This window comes from Pteronotus mesoamericanus, unplaced genomic scaffold (genome assembly GCF_021234165.1).
Source record: "Pteronotus mesoamericanus isolate MK-2021 breed Mesoamerican mustached bat unplaced genomic scaffold, CSHL_Meso_final scaffold_31, whole genome shotgun sequence".
Taxonomy (NCBI): Eukaryota; Metazoa; Chordata; class Mammalia; order Chiroptera; family Mormoopidae; genus Pteronotus; species Pteronotus mesoamericanus.
The window spans coordinates 21,543,335-21,562,372 of NW_026555312.1; the positions used below are offsets into that span (position 1 = coordinate 21,543,335).

At 39.2% G+C, this 19,038-nt stretch overlaps 1 protein-coding gene across 1 annotated transcript in view; it reads right to left on the minus strand.

Moving 5' to 3' along the window:
* F13A1 (coagulation factor XIII A chain) overlaps nucleotides 1–19,038 on the minus strand; it is a 189,041-nt gene that overhangs the window by 39,536 nt on the left and 130,467 nt on the right. The window contains exons 9-10 of the mRNA XM_054591918.1: nucleotides 5,958–6,061; nucleotides 4,236–4,324 (exon numbers count right to left, since the gene is read on the minus strand). Coding sequence (XP_054447893.1) covers nucleotides 4,236–4,324; nucleotides 5,958–6,061 — 193 coding nt within the window. The remainder of the gene's footprint in view (nucleotides 1–4,235; nucleotides 4,325–5,957; nucleotides 6,062–19,038) is intronic.

Below are 19,038 nucleotides of genomic sequence, written 5' to 3' on the forward strand. Positions count from 1 at the left end.
CTCTGGGTTTAATATTACTATTCTTGTAGGGCTGGTCGGTAGATCAGTACTATTTGTGAAAACCTGTTTAAGACCAATTTCTTTTGAATGGAAAGAAGTCTTCATGATTATCTAGTCCTACCCCTATATCTGAAGGGACTATGGTCCCAACCATAATCTGAAATCATGCATCCCAACCTGAAATCTGGTGCTATTTTTTGCATACTGCGCCCTTGCCTCCTGGTCAGACACAGGCATTTCCCACACAGCCTCTGCTGAGGTACAGACCTCAGGGGCTCTGTGAAAGTTGGCCGGTGTAGAAGGCTAGAGGGGACTCTGCAAACTTCTGCTTGTGTTCTTAGAATGGAAACATATGTCCACTGCTGCCAGAAGCTACACTCTTCCCCACCAAGGATGGAGATTTTCTTCAGAACCCAGGACAGGGTTTTCTTTGTTCATTTCTTCCCAGAGATTAACTACACAGCATGTAAGTTGTGCAAAGTGGTGGTCCTCCGAGGATACATTGAGGCAGTTGGCACCTGCTGGGCCCAACTGCCCTATGTCTGCCCTGTGCTCACTGTTCCTGCAGCCTGTGGCGGCCATGCTGCCAGGCCCCCCGGGCCTCATCTCCCACCAGCGCTAGGGGATGCCATCTGGTCCCTATCTTGCTGAGATGCTGTTCTTAGCAGCGTACTCAAGTCAGCTTTTGTTTGCTTGCTTGCTTGACTCATTCATTCATCCAACAAGTATTTATTCATGACTACTATGTGCCAGAACGTGCTTTCACCAATGAGAACATAGAAAGAGAAATAATCAACACTAAGGCAGCATAGAAGGATTAAAAACAACAGGGGAGGGTAGGGTGAGTCAAGGCCTCTTTGGGAGGTGACCTGAACAGAGAGAGGGAACAGAACATTCCCCTAACATACAGTAGGGAAGAGCTTTCACAGCAAGAGGAACAGTATGTATAAAGACTCTAAAATGAGAGGATGTTTGGAAGTTTTCAGAAGAGAAAGAGGGTCAGTGTAACTGGAGGGGAATGACCAAGGGGTGTGTGTGAAGGGGAAGCCAGGGACCAGATCACAGCAAGTCCTATAAAGATTTATGTTCAATTTTATTTTAAGGGTGGTAGGAATCTATTAGAGTTTGGAGGCAGAGTAGTGACACACTTTTATTTACATTTTGAAAATAAAATTCTGGCTGATTTATGGAGAATAAATAGAAAATGGGCCAAGAGGAGGATGGAGATGGATTAGCAGGCAACTTCACAGGGCTCAGTGTTGTGAAGAGCTCAGAGGGTAACGATCAACCATCATAGACATGGCTGATGAAAGACAATTTTTAAAAAAAATTTTATTTATTTCTTAGAGAGAGGGGAAAGGAGGGAGAAAGAGAGTGAGAGAAAGACCAATGTGTGACAGATACATCAATTGGTTGCCTCTCACATGCTCCCAACTGGGGACCTGGTCTGCAACCCAGGCACGTGACCTGTCAGGGAATTGAACCTAAGACCTTTTGGTTTGCAGGCCAGTACTCAATCCACTGAGCCACACCAGCCAGGGCACAATTTTTAAAGGTTTTCCTGGCAAGATGCCCAAGGAAGATTATGGAAAGAAGCCAAGATGATTTCCAAGTTTTGCGTTATTTAAGTGAATAGATGAATAATTTTAGGTCAGATAAAAGGTGCCAAAATGGGCTGCATCTAATAAGTGGTCACAATATAAACAACTTTGAATTGAGAATAAAGAGTCTGCAGAGAAGCAACTACACAGGCTGGATGCAGAGAACTGACAGCTCGGAACTTGGGAAGGTTCTGGAGCCACAGGGTGGTTACTTCTGGAGCCACAGGGTGGTTACTGTGGTCCTCAGGAACCAGTCATCACCACTGCAAAAACCAGCTCAGTGCGCAGGAGGGAAGACAGGAGTGTGTGTGTTTGTGTGCATGTGTGCAAACATATGTGTTTGCATGCATGTGTGTGTGTGTGTGTTTGAGTTTGAAGTGTAATGGTGTGAAGGAGACAACAGATCCAATCAGAAGAAGCTGAACTAGAGGAGAAGCAGCAATTCCTGAGAGCTTAGTGAACACAGGAATTCAGAAGGTGATTCCAAACTTCTAGGGCCACTCTGTTCCCCTTTCACCTCTTTGGGAGCCTGAGGGCACTGTGAATTGGGGAAAGAAAAGGCAGATGGCCCTCCAGAACTGAGAAACTCACCCCTGCACTCAGGGCATGAGAAGGGAGGAGGAGAGAAGTAAGTTTTAAGCCTTGAAAAGAATCTATAAATGCTCAGGATAAATTTCCAAAATGGAGGAGGAGAGGAAAAGGGACAGAGGTAAGATGCTCTCTATTCATAACCCCTCTTAGTTGGGGTTCTGCTTCACTAAAGAAGACCAAGGTCCTGACAGGAGCAAAAATGTCAATAAACAATGCTTGCTCTGGCTCAGAAATGAGTAAGGAATGACACAAAAAGCATGCCAAGAGACAAGGAAAGGCAGACTCCAGCTGATCTACCTGGGGTAGGTGGAGAGAGGCAAGTTTACGCAGCCAGGAAGTAAGAAGGGGAAGAGAGGACGCAGTCTAAATCCTGAGTCATGAGATGCCCCCCGTGGTGTCCTATTTTAGGTACCATTGAGAAAAGATTCTTCATACCCTTTTCAACAACTCAAACATCTCTTATAGGTGACTCAGCCCTGGAGCTCAGCCTGTACCAGAGCAACAGACTGTACACTGTACCAGATGAGTCTGCAACGGTGAGTAGAGTATTTATAATCTTCAAATCCCAATGACATTCATAATGCCCCAATCTATATTTAATAACAGCAAAAGTGTTTGCATTAACAGCTATTAGGCAATTTGCTCTTGGAGGGAGGTTCCTTCTTCTTTCTTTCTTTGCAGTAATAAAGCATAAGAAAAGTATAAAAACAAAGCTTTGTGGATTTTAGAGTGATTTTCTGTTAAGAGGTTCTCATAGCATCATATACTATTAGATGGCAGCTGGGAGGTTTAGATAAATCTTCAAATCCCAAGGTGAAATTGAGGAAATAAAATTCCAAATATGATATGCTTGTTCTCCCAAGGCTATTAGAAACTATAATGGGAGATATGGTGGAAGAAACATTGTTCATTTGTGTATTTCACATTTCTGAATTTTCTGTTGAAATATTTACACTTTTTGTACTTCTAGAACATTCCCCAATCCTGCTTCCACCTTCGCCCTCAATTGCTATTTGTCCAGTCCTTTCTGGCGTGGAGTAATGCCGCAGCCTTCTAGCTGGTCTCTGCACTTCGGTGGCGTTGCTGTCCAGTCCATGCTCTCCAAATCTCATGTCTCTCCCCTGTGGCAATGCTCTTGTTTGCAGGGTGAAGTGCCCACTTCTCAGGACCTAAGTCCCTTACATCTACTTCCTTCAGCTGTCATCTTTTGACACCTGCTGATGCGTCATTTTTTTTGTGAGCTTTGAATAGATAGCTTTGAATGCCTCCCATCCCCATTTGGATGCTCAAATAATCCTCCCTAACTGAAATTATTTCCTTCCTCTGGCTTCTTTCTTACCCCTTTTGCCCAAATAACTACTAATTATCCAAAAAGATTCAACTCAGGCACTGATTCCTGCAGGCAGTGTCTGGACGCTCCTTCCAGGCTTTGGCAACACTCTGATCATCTTACTGTGACTGTCACCAAGGTGTCATTACTGTCTGTCCCTAGGCCACCATCCCACCCTAGACATGGTGTTATGGCCTTTGCTCCCCTACTTCAGTTCCTGGCCCATATTTCTCAGTTAATGAATCTGTATGTATAAATGCAGGTAATTTATCACTTACATTGGCCATCTGACAGTTAGTTCTACAGCATCTCTCGAACTATTATTTAACTTTTGATATGTTTATGTATTCCACCCCCTCCCCATCAAGAATCAAGTTTCTTAAGGACATAGGCCTCTGAATTCCCCACAGTACACTGCCTGGTGCATATTAATAATAGGTATTTACTCATCCCAGTCATAGAGTGTGGTGGTTAGTAAAGCAGTTGCTTTCAAGGGAAAAATAATCTCAAAACATCCAGGAAAGAAAAATGTTAGCTAAGACCTGCATTTAGAATTAATAGCCTGGAGGTTGAAATGGTGTCTAGTTAACTTTGTAAGCACAAAGCATATGCCACATACCTGGGAAATTTAGAAGGAAAAACTCAGTATCTTACTCTTTGAGGTGTTAAGAGGTCCAGGAGTAAAGCAGCAGTTTCCCTGGCTTTCCACTTACCTCTGCAAAAACGAAGGGTGCATCAAACTGGAAGCAAACATGACCATGCTTAATGGCTTGAACAGAGGCCGGACCACACCGATACATCCCTGCACCACACAGAGGAGAAGAGGGTGAGTTTGTGTCTTCAAGTCTGTCCAGATTCAGGATAGGACATAGCACTGAGAAGGCTCTGCAGAGCTAAGTGTTCCTCAAGTTTGTCATTGACTTAGCTCAATACTTTCCATGACATGGAGGGCAGAGGACCAATATGTGTAATCAGGATTGTTTTAGTGGTAACGTCTCCTCAAAAACAAATTTTAAGCCATGAAAAAAATGCAGGAAATCACTACTCCTGTGTCTACATTCTTCCACCTACAACCACATACTCAAGTGTGAGTCCCACGCTGTTGGCTAATATAACATTTATGCTTTTACAGTTGGAATCTGGAATGTTGGAAATGGTGATATGTCCTCAGGGGTTGTGTTGTTGTTTGTTTTGTGTTTTGGACATTGAGAACACCTGCCAAGAGGATCTGGGCGCTAATCACACACATTGACCAAAGCCCAATATGCACTAAGGAAGTCAATAGGCCCATGTTTGTTTATGTTTACAAAGTTTTAAAATTGTAACCAGCTGTCTCTAGTTAATAAGAGATTTACTGCTATTAGTCATCTCTAAAGTCTTTTCATGATATACGGTAAGGCAAAAGTAGGTTTACAAAACACAGTATGCAAAACACAGAATTTATTTTTTTATTACTATTTATTAATCATTGTATTATTTTCCATACAAACAACTGTAAACCAACTTTTCCCCACACTATATAACCTGGAACACCAGAAAGTATTGAATTTTCTCCCTTAAAATCCACTGTTTTTTTTAATAAACATGTGATGAATGTTTATGTACATGTACTCGTATACATAAACACATGCTAAAATCTCATATCAACACCCGAGGAAATAAACATAATGTCCCCAGGCCATCACTTTTCATCATCATATTAAAGATAAATAGAGGCTTATGATGTGATTTTATTAAAATCTTGTAGGGGAGTCATAGCTGCTAATCTCTGCTTAGCATAATTTGCAAGTTAGATGACAAACACCCACATACTCAAGTTTTGAAAGAAATCATACAATATAAAAGGAAATTAGATTCTGGGAAAACACCAATTTTTTGAGTCCTTTATTTTCTCTACTACCTTATTTCTTACCACTGTATACCAGGGAGGGTGGAAGTATGTTTTATAGCCCAATAAAAGTGCTTACACAGATATTTTTCCCCCTGTCTTTTAAACTGCTTATCAAAGCAGGAGTAGATGAATTATGTATGTTAAGTTTTATGCTTTTTTTCCCCTAAAAGTTATAAAATAATCAGGGTAAAGCCAACCATTTAAATGAAATTAAGTTAAAGAACAAGTTTAAATGACCCATGGACATGGACAACAGAGTGGGGATTGACTGTGGGAGTGGGGGGTGGGTGGGGAAAGGGAGAACAGTGGGGGAAAATTGGGACAACTGTAATAGAACAATAATAGAAAACAAACAGAAAGAGAAAATAAAAAGAAATGAAATTAACCCTGATTGGCAGGTGGTTACTACTGTGCATGTGCACAGGAAGCTCATTTTTGATGTTGGTTCCCACTGGGAGTGTTTCCCACACTTCAATGGCAATCATAAAAGCAAAATGAACATCGGCAGTTAGGCGGTATCTTAAGAGGAAGGATGCAGGTTTACCATCACTGTTTTCCTGTGGGGTGCTGTCCACGGCTTGCCAGCCTCCAAATCCAACAGGAAGATCAGGCCTCGTCATCCAGGCTTCATTCCAGCAGTGGTAGTTCCTTGGAAAACACCAGTCCAGTGAGAGCCAATTTTCCATTATAGTCAATGCTCCAAAAAATTAAAAAGTGACCAAAAATCCTTATAATACACCATCTACTAATTATTGGAATGGATTAAATTAACTGAGGACTGTCAGAGATATTCTGAGCTCTAGACTTGAGTTTGCTAGGCAGGTCCATTCTCTTCGGTACCTCTAGGGGCACTCACCTGGCTGGACATTGCTCTTCTCCAGCTAATCTCAGTTTCAAGTCCCCCCAGAAATATTCTAATTGGCACATTAAACAGTTTTGATCTTAACCCTTCTCTGTTGCCTAATGAAACAGAACTTACTACATGCTAAAAGGGTAGGAAAAAGTTAATTGAAAACAAAATACATACATCTTTGCATTTCTTTTGTATTTATGTATATTAGATTTATAAAAAGCATATCCCTTGTAACAATTAAGCAAGAAAATGCCTGTGTTTATGGGTTTAGACCATTGCAAAGGATACTATAACATTAACTCTTGACTAGAATTGTCTATAATTGTGGCAAATTTCCATTTGCTGTTCAGCAAGAAGGAAAGGTTGTTGGGGGGGGGTGTCTCTTTACCCTTTATCAAGGTGGACAACCCACAAGATGAGGGCCATTCAAAACTTGTCACAACTTTGCATGTGACCCTGAAGGCAAGAGCATGGAACAAAATGTCATCATGAATTGTATTATTATGTCCCTGGAAAGACCTGAAATTATATGACACTATAGAAACAAATGAGAACACATGAACCCATCCACACCACAGAAAACTACAGAAAAATATTCATGTAGTAATAACAATTTAACGGGAGGTGAAGCAGGTGCAGCAGTCTTTGTTTACAGCACTGATTAATTTCAGATACAACTACTAACTATCCTTTTCCTAAATGTCCTTCAGTGTTATTAATTTGTGCATGTTCCCATCTCACTGATGGCTCAACTTTGATTGGCTCAATTAATAGGTATTTATTTAACTATGACCCATTATGTGGCAGACACCATGCTAGACACTGGAGATTCAGCAAAGATCAAGATGTAGGTTTTTGCCCATAAAGAGCCTTACAATCTAGGAGAAATGAAAAACGTGTAAACCAATTGTTCAAATGTTTCCTAAGTTTGCTATGAGGCTTAAACAAGATGATAAATGTACAGCGCTCTACATATGTCATATAATAATGCTCAAAAATGGTAACTCTCAGACTATTAAAAATAATTGATGTGATGCACACTACAGTGGAAATTCATCTGAAGTGTAATAGGCCTTGGTGGGAAACTCTCAGGGCATACGCAAAGACTTCACAGCAGAAGTGATATTTGAACTGAGTCCTGGAAAGTAAGTTGGACTTTTACAAGTCGACAAACAGAGTAAGAACAAAGTTGTGAAGGCATTAAATAGATCCACAGTGTATTTGGGGAACTGCATGCTGTGGCTGGGCCTGGAGGGTAGTTTTTTTTTTGCATATTAGTGTGCATGAGAGAAGAGGATGGTGGGTGAGGGTGGGCAGTAAGTCACAACGCTGACAAATACACATAACACTTAATGTGTGCCAGGCATCATTCTAAAGGCTTTTTGTACATTAACACATCAGATGTTCCTAGTGTCCTATCAGAAGGGCACTGTTATTTATTATCCCCTGTTTACAACAGAGGAAGCTGAAGCACAGAGGGGCTAAGACTCTTGCCTGTGGTCACACAGCTAGTTAGTAATAGAACTGCAGGGTCTGAGTTATGCTGCAGGTAAGGATGAGGTAGGTAGTGAGACCCTTTTATCTCAAATTAAATATTTGGGTTTTATTCTTGGGAAAGTTAAATTTGCAATTCTGTATTTGTGAAAGATGTGTGAACAGGCAACATGAGAGATTGAGTCAAATTACCCCTGCCCCCAAATACTACAAATAGTTGCAATGGATCAAAAATGTATTCACTGCAGAGGTGGTCATCACAGTGGAGAGGGAGAGGAGCCACTGGGAGTTTCAATGATGGCTTAATGGAGATAAGTTGAGGAAGACTTTTACATTTACCAAGACTGAATGAAGGAGGCACTGAACAAGGTTTGTGCTGAAGGGGGCAGTGTTGGGTGGGTGATAAGATTATATTGGACATGATGGACTTGAGTGTCTGTGGCAAATCCAGGAGATGAAACCCAAGAGGGATTTCTATATACATATGTCACATTCAGGATTGGGAGGAAGAAGTCTGTGACATCTTTATGGGTGATGGAGGAGAGTGGGGGGAAAGAGCCAGAGGAGGAGTGAGTGAAGGGGAGAGGTGCAGAGTAGATTTCTCCCCTGATAGTGATCTAGACTGTGAAGGGAAGAAGAGAAGATAGGGCAATGGCTAGAAATAATGCTATGCCAGGAAGAGTGTTTGGATTATTTTTATGGTAGGAGAGATTGTCAGCTTGTAGGGGGGAAAAAAACAGTCTAGAAAGAGTGGGAATAAAGAGAGATGGAATGAAAGGAGGTTCCAATACCAAGGATGCAAGTGATCAAGAGCAGCACCATGGACATGTGTGGGGAGCAAGATATTGTCTATGGGGGACAGAGGTGCAGATGAAGATCAGAATCAGGGTATGGAGGCTCTGGGGCAGGAACATGGGTTGGTTCCTACTTGAGAGCCTTTATCTTTGCCCTGGAGCTGGAAGACAGGTCATAGTATGAAATGGTGACTGCTTGCCTCTCTTTAGAAGAGTGGAGGTTGCACCATTACATTAAGAGATACAGAAAACACAGCAATGAAACATTTGCAATCCCAAATGGACACAGTCCTGCTTCCTACATATACAATGCGTGGTGTTTACCAACCCTGGCTTTCACCAATACATTACCACTCTAGATTAATAGGCCCCAGAATCTCCTTATTTAAATTTAAATATCTTGAGCAAAATTAAGCCTTGAACAAGATACACAAGCTTTGCATTTAAGATCTCAGGTAAAAACTTTTATTTGAGGATAATATTTCTTTTCAAATGACCAGGAGATGGGGAAAACATTGTTTTCTCTTGTTATGATATCTAACTAGTTATTTGCGATCTCTTCCACTTTAACCCATGACTGAGAACTTATCTAAGGGTGGAAGAGTTTAATAAGAGGATCAGGAACTTGTAAGCAGTGGGAAAGGTAGACATAACTATGAGCTGTATACCTGACCTACTGCCTAAGAGTTTCTGGTGGTTGGGTCTTAGCACACAGAAAAGCAATGGCTGGGCTCCCAGCATGGCTGTGAGCAGAGGAAGCCATGGGGCTTTTTCCCATCATGCTATTCTCTGTTCAGCAATGGCTAGGGAGAGTGTATTTTGGGCCACTCATGCTATGAGGATTCCCTTTTGGATGGATGTTAAGTATTTCTGGGTACACATACTTGTCCTTTATATTTCAAGTTCCCCCATTAAAGACGCTAATAATAATGATAGACATTCCATAATTCCATTTACCTACTTTCTAGGTTGGGAAGTCTAGATGCTTCTTGAAGGGTCATTCTTATTTTGTAGCTTCTTTATCTAGATTCTTAATAGCTATTCTGCTTTTTTCCTGTGGTTTCATCTTGCATGTGCAGAGTACATGGATTCACTTTGGAGCTCTGTCTTATTTGCCATCACATTCTCAACACCAAGCTAGCCCTTGGGAGGCACTTGCAAAGTAATGGTTAATTAAAAGGTGAGGACATCTAACAAGGCAGGTGTAATTAAACCTTTGTTTTTGAGATTCAAAGTTTTATATTTTTTCAGAGCCTTAATTTGAAGCCTGACCTTCCACTATACCACCAAAATGTGCAGTGTCCTTTTAGAGTGAAAAAAATTATAAACCTTCAAAGAGATCTACTTTCCTTATTGCTCTTTCTAAAGAAGCAGTGTCAAATTAAAACAAAGCCCCTGTTTCACAGAGAATTATTTAATCAAGTTGAAATAACTTTTTTGGGGGGTGGATGATGATGGAGATGACAAGTGAAGAACACATTTTTGTTTTATGTTACTTTCTGTGTGCTTCCTGCAGTGGCAGTGATTTCTGGAGCTCCTTTCAAGGATACTAATAATACAGCAGTTTCAGTACAAAGGACCCAGAAAATCTTCATTGAAGGCAGAAGCTCCCTAATAAAACAGAACCATGTACTGCTTGGGGACCCTTGAAGGTATGTCACAGTGTTGAAACTAAAGTTTATGCTTTGATTCAGGCAACCCCTGTCCTTGGAATTTGCACACAGGAGATAATCATGCAGATGCATTGGCAAGTGCATATCCATGTTCATCCTTGTGTTATTTGTAAGAAGGAAAAATTGGAAACAGCCCAATTGCCCAATATGTAATTAATGTTCTGAAACACAAACTGGAATACTATTTAGCCATAAAAATGTAGGTCTATATTTACTAGACAAAAAAGATACCTATGGCATATTAATTTTTAAAAATCACACTACAGAACACCATATATGGTGTATATGCTTATTGTGTATGTAAATAAGTATGAAAGGCAGAATCTTAAATGACCCTCACTCTTGTATAATTTTTTCCCCTTAAAATCTATTAATAAGATGGTATATCACTCTTGAAATTGTGTTACTTTATATGGCAAAGAGGATTTTGCATATGCAATTAAGGTAATTAATCTGTTGACTGAGTTAAATGAGAGATTACCAAGGTGGGTCTGACCTAATCAGGTGAGCCCTTTAAATGTGGGTCTAGAGCACAGAGACTGAACAAACCAGAGATTCAAAGCAGCAGAGACATTATACTGCTGGTCTTGAAGAAGATGGCTGCTTATATGACCTTTAAAGCTGCAAGAAACTGAGTTCTTCCATGAACCTGAATGAGCCCTGAACATCAAATTGGACAACAGTCCCAGCTAACACTTTGATTGATGTTATTTGAGACCGTGAGCAAAGGACTCAGTTAACCTGTGCTCAAACTTCTGACTCACAAAAATGGTTTGATAATAAATTTTTGTTGTTTTAAGCTGCTAAATTTTTTGGTAATTTGTTATGCAGTAATAAAAAATGAATACAATATTCAAAAAGGCATGTTAAAGAATGTTTAACAAAATGTTGACAATATGAATAGTTAGAAGTATATGACTCTTATTTTTGACCTTTTTTTGCAATGTTTGATATTTTTATAATAAACATGTACTAGTTCTCCCTCCCCTCCCAAAGAAAACATTAAGAGGACTATTTTTTATTAAAAGATGTTGGATATTCCAACCAAGATGGAGGTGTAGGTAGATACACTAAACTTCCTCACATAACCAAAAGTATAACAACCAATTTAAAAACAAAAAACAATCAGAACCGCCATAAAACTGAATTGTATGGAAGTCTGACAACCAAAGAATTAAAGAAGAAACATTCATCTAGACTGGGAGGAGGGGTGGAGACAGCAGTTGGGGCAGAGAAGATTGTGGCAAGGAAGTGGCTGATGGACTGGGTGACACCACATTCTCATGCAGATAAGCTGGGAGTAACAACTGGGGGGAGAGAGTGACTGGACAACCCGGGGTTCCAGTGTGTGAAACTAAAGCCTCAAAACCTCTGGCTGTAAAAATATGTGGGGGTTGTGGTTGGAGGAGAAACTCGCATTCTCACAGGAGAGTCCATTGGAGGGGCCCATGGGATCCTAGAATGTACACAAACCTACCCATCTGAGAATCAGCACCTTAAAGGACACAATAAGCTTGTGGGGCATGAGGGAAGTGACTGAAAGCTGGGAGAGAGCCAAGCAAGTGGTATTGTTCCCTCTATGATCCCTCCCACACATAGAACAAAATGGGTTGCCCTGATCTGGTGAACACCTAAGGCTCCACCCCTTACAATGTAACAGGTGTACTAAGAAAAAAGAAATATGGCCTAAATGAAAAAAAAGATGAAAAATCCAGAAAAAGAACTAAGAAACAAGGAGATAACCAACTTATCAGATACAGAGTTCAAAACACTGGTAGTCAGGGTGCTCACAGAATTGATTGAGTATGGCCACAAAATAAAGGAAGAAGTGAAGGCTATACAAAATAAAGAAAAATATACAGGGAACCAACAGTGAAGGGAAGGAATCTGGGAATCAAGTAAAAGATTTGGGACAAAAGGAAGAAATAAACATTTAACCAGAACAGAATGAAGAAACAAGAATACAAAAAAAAATGGGTAGAGGCTTAGGAACCTCTAGGGCAACTTTATACACTCCAGCATCTGAATCATAGGGGTACCAGAAGGAGAAGAAGAAGAGTAAGACATTGAAAACTTATTTGGAAAAATAATGAAGGAATACTTTCCCAATCTGGCAAGGAAATAGACATGCAAGTCTAGGAGCTCAGAGAGTCCCAAAGAAGTTGGATCCAAAGAGGAACACACCAAGACACATCATAATTAAAATGCCAAAAGTTAAAGATAAGGAGAAAATCTTAAAAGCAGCAAGAGAAAAACAGAGAGTTACCTACAAAGAAGTTCTCATAAGACTATAAGAAACATTCATCTAGACTGGGAGGAGGGGTGGAGACAGCAGTTGGGGCAGAGAAGATTGTGGCAAGGAATCTTAAAAGAAACTTAAAAGAAACTTAAAAGAAACTTAAAAGAAACTAGCAAGAAAGATTCAATGTGATGAAAAGGAAGGACATACAACCTAAATTACTCTATCAAGCAAAGTTAAGCTTGTGCTTCCCAGACAAGGTAAAGCTAAAGGAGTTCATCATCATCAAGCCATTATTATATGAAATGTTTAAAGGGACTTTTCTAAGAAAAAGAAGATCAAAACTATGAACAGTAAGATGACAACAAACTCACAACTATCAAAACTGGATCTAAAGAAAGAAAACTAAGCAAATAACTAGAATAGGAACAGAATCACAGAAACGGACATCACATGGATGGTTATCAGCAGGGAGGGTGATGGGGGAGAATGGCGGAAAAGGTACAGGGAATAAGAAGCATAAATGGTAGTTACAAAATAGACAGGGAAAGGTTAAGAACAGCATAAGAAATGGAGAAGCCAAATAACTTTTATGTATGACCCATGGACATGAACTAAGGAGGGGGAATGCTGGAGGGAGGAGGGGTACAGGGTGGAGGGTGTTAAAGGGGAGAAAAAAAAATGGGACAACTGTATTAGCATAATCAATAAAATATACTTTTAGAAAAGATGGCTGAGCACAGTCAAATCTGCCCTGGTTGTAACAGCTGGCTAAGGTTACATCCAGATTGCAAGAGCTCATGGGAGTGTGGAGAAGTAGACAGAGAACACAGCTGAAACCATGATGGGCTTCAGAGCTCTTTATGCTATATATTCAAGGAAAATAATGTGGATCATTGAAGCAAAGAGTCTTTTACTGACTTTAACTTAGCTAACTCTTTAAATATTCCACAGGGTCATCTCATTTACAAATTGTCCAGAAAGGTTTCAGAGAATAGGAATCCCTAAAAGGGAAGAAAGAGTTATGAGCTTGTAACTTTGCTTCTGCAGCTTTATTAGGGCTCAAGGGACAGCAAAAACAAGATCCAGAGAAAGCCCTGGAGGAGATGTCTTAGACCATCTTCAAGTGTAAACCAAATGTTTGAATTATTTTATTTTAAAAATGGCAGGGGGTGGAGGAAAGGCACTCATCTTGCTTGCAAATTATTTGTGTATTCATAGAAAATGAGCACAGCCCCACCACTCTGACTCTGCTGATATACTTCTGATGCAAGCAGTGATGTTAGTGACAAAATGACAGCACACCCTGGAACTATTAAGCCTTGGCCATTGCAATGGCAGCAGGGGTGGGGTGGGGTCAGAGTTTTTGGAAAGAAGTTGGGACAAGCTGGTGGATTTGGATACTTGTCTAGTAAGACATTCCAAAATGGAAATGAAAGCTTAAACCAAGAAAACACTTGTTAGTTAGGAAAGGTAACGAAGCAAGACAACAAAAAGGGATTATTCAGAGGACCAGAGGCAGGCTGGAGGAAACTTGTATGGATCTGGGAGCTGGAAATACCACACTTATTCAGAATGCAGCTGTTCACTCTCAGTGGCTTTTGGAGTGCTGAAACTGGGAAGGAGCATTCAGAGTCTCTCAAAGGTCATGCCAGTCAAAGGCTGGAGGCTCAGTCAGGTGGAGACCAGGCCAATCCCCTCTGTAGGAACCAACTGCTCACCAAGAAGAAAGAGAGAATATGAAAGTATTTGCTTTTGCTTGTCTTGTTGGGGGAAGTTGTCCTACCACACTCATTGAGAAGTCAAAGTTTAAGCACAGTCTGATGTAGCAGGAGAGAACCCATTACAGGGGGATGAAGATGGTGGCAGACTTGAGTGTATACTGTAACTTCCAAAATGAAACTATGAGGTATATTTACAATAGGGGTTATACACAAAATAATAACTGCCCAGACACAGACATGAACCAACTGGAAGATGCAACCGATCAGAAAGGACACTCACTCTAAATACCAGTAGAGTCCTACAAGGACATAACAGATAAATGCCAGCCCACATGTATTCAATTACATGTATGATGGTACTTAAGTTTCTTTCCATTTACAAAGTTATCTGGGAGTATGTCTTTCCTTAGTCCTGAGAGTATAGCTTTTCCACTTTTCTTAAGCTTCCAGGTACTGATTTCTTAAATATTTGTTGAGAGAATTCTTGTTGGTGGAAATGCAGACTGGTGCAGCCATTGTGGAAAGCAGTGTGGAATTTCCTCAAAAAACTGAAAACGGAACTGCCTTTTGATCCAGTGATTCCTCTGCTGGGACTATACCCTAAGAATTACAGTAGTCTTATTGACAATGATTTTTAGAAAATTAGGAGACGATCATGTAGATTTCTTTTTTCTTCTTTTTTGATAGCTCCCTTCTTTTTATTATCTATTTTTTTTCATTGTGGGACACGAATATGGAAGAGTCAGAATGAAACCAAGTTTGGAAAAAACAAAACAAGCAAACAATCCCCCGAAATGCTCAGGAAGTAGATACCACCCATTCAAATAAAGCACATTTGCCATCACTAATTAGTAGAAGTTCCTCTTTAGTTCTGCTGGAATCATTTTTGAAAATAAGCCCATGTCCCTCTTTACCATTCACTCTGACATAGCAATTAGGAATTGATATTCCACCTGAGAATAAAGAAAAGGTTAGATATTGGGAGTATTTGTTTGGATAATGCTAATGTGTAAAAAACTTTATATAATAAATTCTGGCCAAGTTTATCTATAAATATTAAAGAAAATGTTTAAGAAATATAATCAACAATCTTTGTAAGTACCAAAGTTACTGTTTTGCACTTTAAAGCTGTTTATTAGTATAAGATCCTAAGGTTGATTGCTCTTATTTATATAAAGTTTTTCTAGAAGTCTTATTAATCATCAAAAGAAATTAATTTACATTCAGTATAGCTTAGGTGGCACATACTTTATTAGCTTTTAATTATTTGAAAACTAGTATTCTTCAAATGTTGTACATGATGACTCTATTAGGCAGAATTTATGATTAACCAAAACACTATTTTTTTATGATGAAAAAATACCTTATTATTTTCTGTGGGGTTTATCAGATGACTTCCAGTTTCTCTTTCATTCTAATCTCCTGTCATTTGTAATGACATCTGATTTTTAAATCTCCCAACTTTCTCTTTGTTCACTCTCAAATGGGACTTGAGTAGAATGGGACTACAGGCTCTCTTTGCAGATAATGCAGGACTAGGGTAGTTGCATGAGAGGCATGGGAAAAGAGTCTAGTGCACTAAGTTTCAGCCTTCAAAAAAGGCCCTTCCTAACTTTAAAACAAGTATTTTAAACAAACAAGGGGTTTAAAAACAAGGGGTATTTTATAACACCCCTTTATTATACTGAAATGTAAACCACAAATAGCTTTCCATACACATAGTTTTTCAAATACCAATATAATGCCCTATAATATTAAAACATGGAGAAATAAAAGGATATACATAAAATAACATGTATTTCAATAGGTATATGTCAGAAAGATGATGATAGGCACCAAAACACTCCTACAAAATATAAAATCTGTAAGGAGTGTGGCAGACCCCTAATTTGGGACCACTTTGTAGTGGTTAAGTGTATGCTCTTAGGAAACACTTTCAGGACAGCAGAATGAGGACCTTCAAAAACTTTTCCTCTGTATAAACAATGAGAATACTAGCAAATATGATCAAAATCAACTTTTCCAGAACTCTGAAAATGAACCAAAGACTTTCAACAATCTAAGGAGGATTAATACATAAAAAAAAATGAGTCTCTTAAGAGTAGTGACCTTTGTAACATTTTAATTTGCCTTATTCCCACACCTCTATATCTCCTCTCTATATCTCCTCTCTATATCTCCAATGTAGTCTTGAAAGCCAAAAGCCTTGCAACTATGGTAGTTATAAAAACTTGCACCCTATCAACCAACGAAAGGGAGGAAATGGCTTTGGAATTCTCTGGAAGTACCATTTTCAAAGAATTATTACTATTTAACCTGTCTGGAAGCTCTCTAAAAAACTGCACTCTCAGGGATTATTTTAATTTGATCTGATTCAGAGGTCACTCTGTGCAACTAGTCCTATTTTTATGATGTTTTTCAAAAACAGTTAGAAGGAACTGTTTAACATCATGCCTCCCTGAAGGGGTGATGCAAGTTGGAGATAATAAAGGCTGCCCCCAAAAAACTTAAAAGGAAAACCTAAGACTGAGATGCCTGTAGGGGGTTTTGAACAACTTTAATAGGCTCTGAGAGTCTAGATGGCCACATACATGTGTGGGGTTGTGTGCATGTCCAGGAAAGCCCCAAGAAAGTCCTAGTCCCTAACCTCTGGGTGATCCTAAGGCTTTGTATAAACAGGGAGTGAAGGCTACAGCAGAATTGTAAACTTCCTGCTGGATCAGTGAAGTCACCCAACATATTCATACACAGAACTCCTGAGTAAGACTGGGAACTTGTTGGTTCAAGATATGTAAGGAAATCTGTCCAGTTGTTAGTAGCCCACAAAGTTAACTCAGCAGAGATATTTTTGTGGCCAGACATGATAAAGAATACAGACTATAGAATTAGCACAGGAAAGTCACTAAACAAACAGCAGCAACAACAACAAACATCAACTATGGACTCTGGAGGAGGAAATCTGATTTTTAGAATTTCCATATTTATTATCTAAAATGTCCAGTTTTTAACAAAAATTGCAAGACATATAAACAAAACAGAAAAGTATGAACCGTACACAGAAATAGAAAGCAGTCAAGAGAAACTGCCACTAAAGAAGTCAAGACATTGCACTTACTAGACAAAGATATTAAGTCAGCTATTATAAATGTATTTAAAGAACTAAAGAAAACCATGAGAGTGATATCTAACTAAAAAGAGAAAATTAATGAAAAGTTAAAAATTATGAAAAGAAAGCAGACAGAAATTCTAGAGTGGAAAAGTGTAATAACTGAAATGAAATTTTCAAAACTGTACCTGAGGATCTCAAAAGCAGATTTAAGTAAGCAGAAAGAAGAATAAAATCAGTGAGGGCAAAGTGAATTGAAATGATTGAATCTGAATAACAGAAGAAAAAATATAAAGAAAAAATGAACAGAGGCCCGGACATAAGTGGGACACCACGAAATGTTATCAACATACTTTACAATGTGGCTCCCTAAAGGAGAGAAAGAATATTTGAGAAATAATAGCTGAAAACATTCCAAATTTGATTATAGATATTAATATACATATCTGAGAAGTTAAAAACTCCAAATATGATCAACTCAAAGATACACACACCAAAATATTTCATAGCCAAACTGTCAAAAACTGAAGACAAAAAAAAAATCTTGAAGATGGCAGGGGGAAAATGATTTATGTACAAGGAAGTATCAGTAAGATTAAAACTAATTTCTTTTTTCTAGTACATTGTTGGTGGGGATGCAGACTGGTATAGCCACTGTGGAAAACAGTTTGGAATTTCCTCAAAAAACTAAAAATGGAACTGCCTTTTGACCCAGCAATTCCACTGCTGGGATTATACCCTAAGAATCCCAAAATGCCAATTCAAAAGAACCTACGCACCTCAATGTTCATAGCAGCACAATTTACAATAGTCAAGTGTTGGAATCAACCTAAATGCCCATCAGTAGATGAGTGGATCAAAAAACAATGGTACATTTACGCAATGGATTACTACACAGGAGAAAGAAAGAAAGAGCTACTACCTTTCGCGACAGCATGGATGGAACTAGAGAGCATTATGCTAAGTGAAATAAGCCAGGGGGCAAAAGACAAATACCATATGATCTCACCTATAAGTGGAACCTAACCAACAAAACAAACAAGCAAGGAAAATAACCAGCGACTTTGAAAGAAAAAAGAAAATATCAGAATCAAGAGGGAAGGGGGCCGGGAAAGGGAAGGGAAGGGTCAAGGAACATGTATAAAGAACCCATGGACAAAGCCAAAGTGGGGAAGGACTGTGGGAGGGAGGTGGGGGAAGGGGGCAGGGGAAAGTGGTGGCTGGAAGGTGGAAACAAATGTATTTGAACAAAAAATAAAAGTTAAAAAAAGTAACTTCTTTTTTAAAAAATATTTTATTTATTTTTAGAGAGAGGGGAAAGGAAGGAAGAAGAGTGGGAGAGAAACATTGATGTGGTTGCCTCTTATGTGCCCCCTACTGGAGACCTGGCCCGCAACCCAGGCATGCACCCTGACTGGGAATCGAACCTATGGACCTTTGGTTCACAGGCCGGCACTCAGTCCACTGAGCTACACCAGCCAGGGCAAAACTAACTTCTTATCAGAAACCATAAAAGCTAGAAACCAGTGACAATGATATATTCAAACTGCTGAAAAAAAAGATGTTAACCAAGAATTGTATATCTTGCAATACTGTCCTTCAAAAGAAAAAATAAAGGTAACTACATAGAATAATAGGGAACACAGTATAAATGTATATTTGTTTGTAATTCTCTCTGTGATTTTTAACAGAACTTCATAAAGCAATAATTCTAAAATTGTATTTATGAGCTTATAATGTAG